This window comes from Hypanus sabinus, chromosome X1 (genome assembly GCF_030144855.1).
Source record: "Hypanus sabinus isolate sHypSab1 chromosome X1, sHypSab1.hap1, whole genome shotgun sequence".
In the NCBI taxonomy this organism is placed as follows: Eukaryota; Metazoa; Chordata; class Chondrichthyes; order Myliobatiformes; family Dasyatidae; genus Hypanus; species Hypanus sabinus.
The window spans coordinates 64,601,948-64,611,787 of record NC_082738.1 but is presented as its reverse complement, the minus strand read 5'-3'; the positions used below and the strand labels follow the sequence as shown (position 1 = coordinate 64,611,787).

The window sequence follows — 9,840 nt, the reverse complement described above, 5'->3', positions numbered from 1 at the left end:
GGCTCACATCTCCTGATCAGGAGCAGTTATTACTCTACAGTCATCAGGCCTCTGAACTGGTGCTGATAACTTCACATACAACTCTGAACTGATTACACTATCTACACATTCACTGTCAAAGACTCTTTACAACTCATGTTCTCTGAATTATTTTTATTTGCACAAATTGTCTTTTTTATTGGTTATTTGTCAGTCTTTGTTTAAGTATAGTTTTTTTCATAAATTCTATTGCTTTTCTTTATTTTCCTTTAAATGTCTGCGAGAAAAGGAATCTCAAGGTAACATATGGTAACACACACTCATGTTTATTTGGTACACCTGAACACCTGTTCGCTTTGCAAATATCTATTTAGCCAATCATATGGCAGCAATTCAATACATAAAAGCATGCAGACATGGTCAAGAGATTCATTTGTTATTCATATGAAACATCAGAATGGGGAAGAAATGTGATCTATGTGACCTTGACCATGAAATGATTGTTGGTGCCAGACAGGGTGGTTTAATATCTCAGAAACTGCTGATTTCCTGGAATTTTCACACACAACAGTCTCTAGAGTTTACAGAGAGTGGTGAGAAAAACAGAAAAATCCAGTGAGTGGCGGTTCTGTGGGTGAAAATGTCTTGTTAATGAGAAGTCGGAGGAGAATGGCCAGACTGGTTCAAGCTGACAGGAAGGTGACAGTAACTCAAATAACCACACGTTACAACAGTGGTGTGCAGAAGAACATCCCTGAATGCACATGTTGAACCTTGAAGTGGATGGGCTACAGCAGCAGAAGATCATGAACATACACTCAGTGGCCACTATCTAATAAAGGGGATGCTGAGTGTATAAGTACATTGATAATTAATTTTTACTTTGAATTTGATGGAGTGTGTTCAACCAGAAATGTTATCACTGTTTCTCTGTGTTGGCTGTAGGATCTTCTCTTGAAACAGTCTGGCTTCTCCAGCTGCCGTATTATGACATAAGACATTGGAGCAGAATTGGGTTATCGGTATGCCATCATGGCTAACTTATTATCCCTATATACCCCATTCTCTTGTCTTCTGCCCACAACTTTTGGCATCTTCATTAATCAGGAACCTATCACTCTCCACTTTAAAATACCCAATGATGTGGCCACCACAGCCATTTGTGATAATGAATTCCACAGATTCACCACCCTTTGGATAAAGAAATTCCTGTTCATATGTTCTACATGGACATCCTTCTATTCTGATGCTGTGCCCTCTGGTCCTAGGCTCCCCCAATGTTGGAAATATTCTCTCCGGGCCTTTTGAATTAATGAGGAGGCAGGCAAGCAAAAGCACTCTGAAAGCTTTATTTGCACAAGAACAAGTGAGACATGAGGCAATCACATTGAAGACTGGCTCTGAAATCAGGACACGTAAAATCTGCCCTTGAAATTCACAAGTGCTCACAAGCAGTTTGACCAACTGTGTACACAAGCAAACAAATAAATATATTCTTGTCGAATTGTTCCACGTATGCTATGGCAAATCCTTCAGAACATCCCCACGTTCTATAAATGGACTGTGCTGAGTGGTCTAATTTGGACTGAACAGGGGCAAGGAATTTTTCAAAATGCCTGTGGAACAAGGAGAAAGGTATAAAGTAGACTTCCTACTCTGGGATAACGCCCGCCCCCCCAACAATCTAAGCTCAAAACCCCACGTGTGTTTATGTGTGTATATGTACACATATGTGTTAGAACAGCCATGCTTGCATTATTTTTGGAATATGTATGCATGTGCAAAAGCGTAGATGTGTGTGTGTGCATGTGAGATCCATGGGCAAAGTCGAATACAGGTGTGACTATCTCTGCTTGTTGTTGAAAACACTGTGAAGCTAGGAGAATCCCAATTCAAACACAACCACTTAGACCAGGAGATTTAGTCTCCCATTTGCTTCTAGCTTAGTCTTTTCTCCTGGTTATAATTTTTTAAAGGTGCCAAGGCAGAGATTACTTGTCCCTAATTATCCTTGAGAAGGTAGAGATGATTTGCAGTCTAGAACAACTGCAGTCCTTCTAGTGAAGGTGTTCTCACATCAGTCAGGGAGTTCCAGAATGCTGAAGTAATGTCAATGTGCTCCCAAGTCAAAATAGTGTGTGGTTTGGAGAAGTACAGGAACCTGAAGACCCACACCTCAAAGCACTCTGAGGGAACCCACATGGTACTGGGAACAACTGACAAACTCTTTAGAGACAGCAGTGGAAATTGAACCTGGGTCGCTGCCAGTGCATAAGTTATGCTAACCTGTACGCTACCATGTTGCCTAGAATGTTATGTTTATTTTATGTTTATCATACTGTATAAATTATGTTTAATTTATGTTATAGTCATAGAGTACTACAACAGAGAAACAGGCCCTACAGCCCATCTAGTCTATGCCAAACTATTATTCTGCCTACTCCCCCTGACCTGCACCTGGACCATAGCCCTCCATATCCCTCCCATCCATGTATTTATCCAAACCTCTCTTTAATGTTGCAATCAAACCTACATCCAACACTTCCAGTGGCAGCTTGTTCCACACTCACATCACCCTCTGAGTGAAGAAATTTCCTCTCATGTTCCTCTTAAACATTTCACCTTTCATCCTTAACCTATGACTTCTATTCCAGACTCAGTCAAACTCAGTGGAAAAAAATGCTTGAAATTACCCTATCTGTACCCTCATAATTTTGTAAACCTTTATCAAATCTTTTCTCATTCTCCTGCACTCCAAGGAATAAAGTCCTAACCTATTCAACTTTTCCTGATAATTCAGGTCATCATCTTGGCAACATCCTTGTAAATTTTCTCTGTACTCTTTCAATTTTACTGATAGCTTTCCTGTAGCTAGGTGACCTCATGTTGATGTTAAAATATTGTTCTCATGTTTATAATGTAGAGTAGCACTGCTGCATGAAGCTAACTTTCATGGCATTTATACACTGGGTATGTACGCCCATTGAAACTGTGTATGGTGGTGCTTGCCTGTGCCCACGGAGGTCAAGTTCATAGGTTTGGGTGGCGCAGCCGGAGGAGCCTAGGCAAGTACCTGCAGAGTACTTGCTACGTGGCAGATACTGCGGACGCAATGCCCGATTGGTGAAGGAAGAGAAGTTTAGGTCAGTGGGTGGGGTGATGGGCAAGTGGGCTGCCCAGTCCAGAGTGAATACAGGACTCTTGTTTTTTAAAGATTAGCTTGATCTATCACAAGTACATCAAAACATAAGTGAATCTGCATCAATTCCAATTAGTGGGGATTGTGTTGGAACAGCCCACAAGTGTCACCACACTTCCAGCACCAACACAGTATGCCCACAGCTCACTGACCCTAACTGTATGTCTTTGGAATACGGGAAGAAACTGAACCATGTGCGGGAAACCCATATGGTCATGGGGAGAATGTATAAACACTGATCTTATAGCCTGTGCTGTAAAATATTGTGCTAACCGTAAGCTGTACATATCCTAATGTGTATTCTGTTATTGTGCCTTGTTGACAGTGGCAAGGCTTTGGGTTTTTGTCAAGAGATGAGCCCCTCTTCTTTGCAAATTGCCCAGACTTTGACCTACTGTTGCAGTTTCTATACATCCAGTTACAGTGGGGGGGGGGGGGGGGTTGCCGACATGATAGCATAGCTGTTAACACAATACTGTTGCTCTAAATGCTATGTAAACTATGTTCTCTCCGTGACCACATAGATTTCCTTCAGCTGTCTGGTCTCCTCCCACATTCCAGACATACAGGTTAAGGTGAGTAAGTTGTGGACATGCTATGTTGGGGCCAGAAGCGTGGTGACACTTGTGGGCTGCCCTCAGCACATCCCTAATGCAAGCAATGCACTCCACACAACAACACACACAAAATGCTGGTAGAACACAGCAGGCTAGGCAGCATCTATAGGGAGAAGCGCTGTCGACGTTTCGGGCCGAGACCCTCGTGTTTGCTCTTTAAATGCACTCCACTGTGTGTTTTGATGTTCAGGTAACAAATATAGATAATCTTCAGCCTTTACATGGCTGGTCCAGTAACAATTATGGTCAATGGAGGCTTGTAGCTTCTGCTGACTTAGTGACAATGTTATAATAGGATGGCAAGGGTAGGTGGGTTGACTTCCCCACGTCTTTGTTTGGCACTTGCTTGGCATGAAGGTTACTTGGCACATTAGTCCGTGCATTAATATGTTGAGGAACGTAATTAACAATGAGCAATGGCCAGTGGACATTCTCACCCCTGACCCCACAGAAGGTCAATAGTGAAGCATCCAAAAACTGTTGGGCTTGGGCCAATGCCCTGAGGAACTCCAGCAGTGATGTCCTAGGGTTGAGATCATTGTCTCTCCCCCCAACAACCTCAACCAATCTCCGTTGTGTGAGCACAGACTCCAGTCAACTGAGAACATTGCCAATGAAGTTAGATTTAGCAGGGATTCTTGAATTTACACTCAGTCATGATATCAAGGGCATATTCATGCCTCAGCTGTGGAACCCAGCTCATCTGGACCACAACTTCTGAGATCTGGAGCCAGCAGTCTTGCCAAAACACAAACTGAACAAGTGTAAGCCAGTTCTACATATGGGATCTGATACCCAGGGGTGTTTAGGGGGAATGGGAGGTGAAGAATAAGATAGCACAAGCAGGGACACAGATTCCTTCCCACATTCTTGTACAAAAAACAATTATGTCTGGCATGGGATCATCATTGCAGAAGTTCTGTGACTTATGTCCCTCCTAAATCTAGACAGTCCTACGTGCACCTTTGATAACGAAAATTCATTTATTTCAAAATGTAAACAGATAAACAAAAGCAAATGTGAAATACAATGCTGACAGGCCTTGACAATGAGGACAGCACAGAGTTTGTATCTCTGGGGGAAGAGGAGGATGAAAAACTGTGCATATTAACTTGAATCCATGCATATTAATAAGAATGATTATAGGAATGAAAGGGTTAATGTATGAGGAGCGTTTGATGGCTCTGAGCCTGTACTCACTGTAATTTAGAAGAATGAGGGGGTAATCTCATTGAAACTTATTGAATATTGAAAGGCCTAGACAGAGTGGAAGTGGACATGACATTTCCAATAGCAGAGGAGTCGAGGACCAGAGGACACTGTTGCAAGGACGGGGCTGGGGACGAACCCAAGTGCAGGATACAGGCGCGGAGAAAGAGTCGGGAGGTGCTAGCATCATAGCGAGCGTGGAATAGGTATCCAGGAGAGTCTTTATGCGGAGACCAGGTTCACGTAGAGAATCCAGGAAACGATGCAGAACTTAGAACTGACAGTCCTAAAGAACCGTGAAATGAGGTTACTCATACAAGAGTCAACCAATGAACTGGCAGCTCCTTGTTGTGATTCCAGGATTTTTATCCTGCATTTATTGATGGGAAGCAAGTGTGTGTAATTAGTGGAACTGGGAATGATTGGAAACTAAACGAGGGGATTGAGGCCCAATTACTGAGGTAATAGCAAGATGGGGCATTGCCCGACGGGACCATGACAGTACCCCCACCACCCCTCAACGGGAGCCTCCAGGCGATCCTCCAGACTTGTCTGGATGGTCCCGATGGAAATCCTGGATGAGGGAAGGGTCTAGGATGAAGGAGCGGGGAACCCAGGAATGCTGTTCTGGACCATACCCTTCCCAGTCTACCAGGTATTAAAAACCCATGCCCCGACAACGCACATCCAGTAGTTGGACAGTGTACGCATGATGGTTGTCGATGATACGGGCAGACGAGGGAGTTTTGGTCAGAGGACACAAGGGGCTGACGGAAACTGGCTTTAATTGGGAAAGGTAGGGTGGATGCGTATAGATCTTGGCAGTTTAAGTCGGACTGCTGTGGGATTGATACACCCTTTCGATCTTGAACGGTCACAGGAAGCGAGGGGCGAGTTTCCTAGGCTTGTTCTTGAGTGGGATGTCCCTGGATGAAAGCCACACCATCTGCCCCGGTTGGTACTCTGGCGCTGGAGTCTGGTGTCAGTTGGCCGTCTTCTTATTGTGATTTGTTGATCTGAGTAGGGCCGTGCGTGTTTCCTCCCAAATCTTAAGGCACCGATCAATATAGTCCCGAACCGACGGTACCGCAATCTTCTCTTCTTGCGCGGAGAACAGCAGGGTTCGTACCCAAGGGAGCACTCGAACGGAGACCTCCCAATGGCAGAGCTCAACAGAAAGTTGTGGGCCTACTTAACCCATGGGAGGTGGTCGCTCCAGGTTGACAGATTGTTTGCTGTTACACAACGTAGTGTCGCTTCCAAGTCCTGGTTGACCTGTTCTGTTTGCCTGTTCGTCTGAGGGTGGAAGCTGATGACAGGTTGACTGATGCACCTAAGGCTTGACAGAGGGCCTTCCATACCTGTGAGACAAACTGGGGACCACGATCGGAGATGATGTCCGCGGGGATTCTGTGCAGGTGGAAGACGAGAAGGTCTGTGGTTTCCTGAGCAGAAGGGAGTTTAGGGAGGGCTACAAAATGCACCGTCTTGGAGAACAGGTAAACGACTACGAAGCGATTAATAAAGTCCCTCAGCACATCATTGAAGGTCTAACTTTGAGCAGATGGTGGTTCTGTGAAGTGGTTCAAATGCCGAATTAATGAGGGGTAGTGGGTACTTATTTTTAACTGTTATATTGTTTAGGCCTTGGTAATCAATACAAGGATGAAGCGACCCATCCTTTTTTTCTACAAAGAAGAAACCGGCGCCTACTGGTGAGGATGAAGGTCTAATAATGCCCGTTGCGAGGGACTCGCTAATGTGTTTCTCCACTGCCTCTCTCTCTGGTCGGGATAGGTTATAAAGATGACTGGTGGGTAGCGAGGCCCCGGGGAGGAGGTTGATGGCACAATCATACGGGCAGGGAAAGAGCCTGTTGTTTATTGAATACCTGTCCCAGGTCGTGATATTCTGTGGGGACTCTGTACAAGTCAAGGGGTTCCAAGACAGGCAGAGTTGCGGTAGTCTCCCTGGGAGATGTGGCTGACCACAGACAGTTGGCGTGGCAAAACAGGCCATGCTGACTATCCTCCCGGTAGACCAGTCGATGTGGGGATTGTGGTGGTTCAGCCATGGGTATCCTAGAACTAGAGGGGCTTGAGGCGAATGGATGAGATTGAATCGTACCTCCTCCTGATGGTTTCCGGAGAGAATCAAGGTCAGGGGTGGCGTATAGTGGGTCACGCGAGCCAGCAGTTATCCTTCCAGTGCCCGGGCCTCCAGAGGGGTATTTAGCGGCTCTTGAGGTATTCCAGCCTGGGAGGCTATGTCTTCAACTAGCAGATTTCCCTCGGCACCGGAATACACCAAGGCGGATAGGGACAGGGACTGTTGTTGATGATTCACAATAGCCAGGATCTGCATCCGGGTTTGGGGAACTGAAGGGAGTGTCATCTGACTCACCAGGACAGTAGGAACAGGAGCTCTGCAAGGAATGGAAGGGAGAGAGAAGTTAGGGCTGGTTGAAGAAGGTAAGGTGGGCTGTGGGATGACCCCCCCAGAACAGGGTGACTGGTCTTTTCTCTCAGACGCTCTCGAAGTCGACTATCTAGCCTGGTGGCGAAGAGAGACCAAGGAGTCCAGGCTGTCCACGTCATCCCTTGCTGCTAATTCCTTTTATCTTGTCAGAGAGACCTCGTCGAAACACTTCCCGTAGTGCCTCGTCATTCCATCCAGACTCAGCTGCTAGTGTTCGTAAGTCTATGGAGTATTTCGCTACGCTTTGCGAGCCTTGACAGAGAGTCAGCAGGTGCTTAGCGACGTCCTTGCCTCGAATAGGCTGTTCAAAAACCTTCCTCATTTTGGAGACGAAGGAGGAGAGGGAGGAACAGACCTCTGGCCGGTTGTCCCAGATCGTGGTGGCCTATGCTAAGGCATCCCCACGCAACAGCCCCATGATGTACGCAATTTTTGACCTGTCTGAGCTGTACGTACGTGGCTGTTGCTCAAAAACCAGAGAGCATTGCAGTAAAAAAACCTGGCACTTCCCTAGGTCCCCAGCGTAGGGTTCCGATTCAGGTACGTACGGCTCTCGAGGTGATGGTATTGCCGACCCAAGGGGTGTAGCCATCCTAAGGTTTGCGGTTTGGTCAGACTGGGTTCGTGGAAGGGATGGAGAAAGGGCAGTGCATACCCGGTCAACCTGCTCAGACCTTCTTTACATCCTCGGACAGGACATGAAGGTTTTCCATGACTTCTCCCAGCAGTTGATCATGTAAGCCCAGTAGGGAGCCCTGGCTGATGAGGGCCTGTAGCATGGGGTCTGTGTCCGCTGGGTTCATTCTTGTTCAGTTCGTTCTGTTGCAAGGATGTAGCTGGGGACGAACCTAAGTGCAGGACACAGGCACGGAGACAGAGCTGGGAGGCATTTCACTGTAGCGAGCGTGGAACGGTATCCAGGAGAAACTTTACGCGGAGACCAGGTTCACGTAGAGAATCCAGGAAGCGGTGCCGAACTTAGAACTGACAGTCCCAAAGAACCATGAAACGAGGTTACTCATACAAGAGTCAACCAATGAACTGGCAGCTCCTTGCTGTGATTCCAGAGTTTTTATCCTGCATTTACTGATGGGAAGTAGGTGTGTGTAATTAATGGAACTGGGAATGATAGGAAATTAGACGAGGAGATTGAGGCCCAATTACTGAGGTAATAGCCAGGTGGGGCATTGCCTGATGGGACCATGACAGGCATAGGCTCAAAATAAAGGGAGATCCATTTAGAATAGAGATGAGGAAGAATTTCTTTAGCCAGAGGGTGTTGAGTCTGTGGAATTCATTGTCACAGACAACTGTGCAGGCCAAATCATTGGGTGTATTTAAAGTGTAAGTTGATAGGGTCTTGATTAATCAGGGCATCAAAGGTTATGGGGAGAAGGCAGAAGAACGGGGTTGAGAGGGATAATAGATCAGCCATGATGGAATGGTGGAGCAGATTTGCTAGCCCGAATGGCCTAATTCTGCTTCTATACTTTATGGTCTTAACTGTACTATATAAATTATATGAACCAAGTCAAAATTCCATCCACTTCCCCAGCAAAGTAGATGAAAATGCCCCATTGTATAAGGTCTACCTATACTCTGGTATGTTGCATATATATGGATCTGGACATAACTGGTTCACAAAGAAATAAATGTACATATACTTATTAGTTGTAACTTATTCTTCATCATATTGTCATAGGTAGGATTGGCTGTTAGCAGGGATGGTGGTCGGTACAATTCCATCATAATGTGAAGCTAGTTTGTAAGGTAATCCTCCACAGATGGGATCTGGGAAATGGAGAGAATACAAGCTTTGTGCATCATGGTTAGGAAAACCATGATCATTTTTCACTTCAGTTGGTTCATCCTGGGAAGGTTTTAACACTGCACAGCTTCCAGGAACCCTTCTTTATCATGACCCATGGTGTCCACCTCTGTGTAGGTTGGCTGTCCACCATTGTTCCTGAACTTCATGGCTGGCCATCTGTGGGGACGGCGCTGTGATGGGAACAAAATGGAAAGCGTTACTTCAACAAAATAAAGGAGATGCTGAAAATCTGAAATAATCTGAAATGTTAATTTTCAGAAGGCCTTTGACAAGGTGCCGCACATGAGGCTGCTAAACAAGATAAGAGCCCATGGAATTACAGGAAAGTTATATATGTAGATAGAACATTGGTTGACTGGCAGGAAACAGAGAGTGGGAATAAAGGGATCCCATTCTGGTTGCTGCCAGTTACCAGTGGTGTTCCACAGGGGTCCATGTTGGGGACGCTTCTTTTTACGTTGTATATCAACGATTTGGATTATGGAATAGATGGCTTTGTGGCTAAGTTTGCTGATGATACAAAGATA

At 45.6% G+C, this 9,840-nt stretch overlaps 1 protein-coding gene across 1 annotated transcript in view; it reads right to left on the bottom strand.

The window, feature by feature from the left end:
- Positions 1 to 200: 200 nt before the first annotated feature.
- The window catches only part of LOC132384967 (plexin domain-containing protein 1-like), a 585,821-nt gene continuing 576,181 nt past the window's right edge, over positions 201 to 9,840 (bottom strand). Inside the window, exon 14 of the mRNA XM_059956658.1 lies at positions 201 to 9,483. Coding sequence (XP_059812641.1) covers positions 9,364 to 9,483 — 120 coding nt within the window. The 3' untranslated portion in view covers positions 201 to 9,363. The remainder of the gene's footprint in view (positions 9,484 to 9,840) is intronic.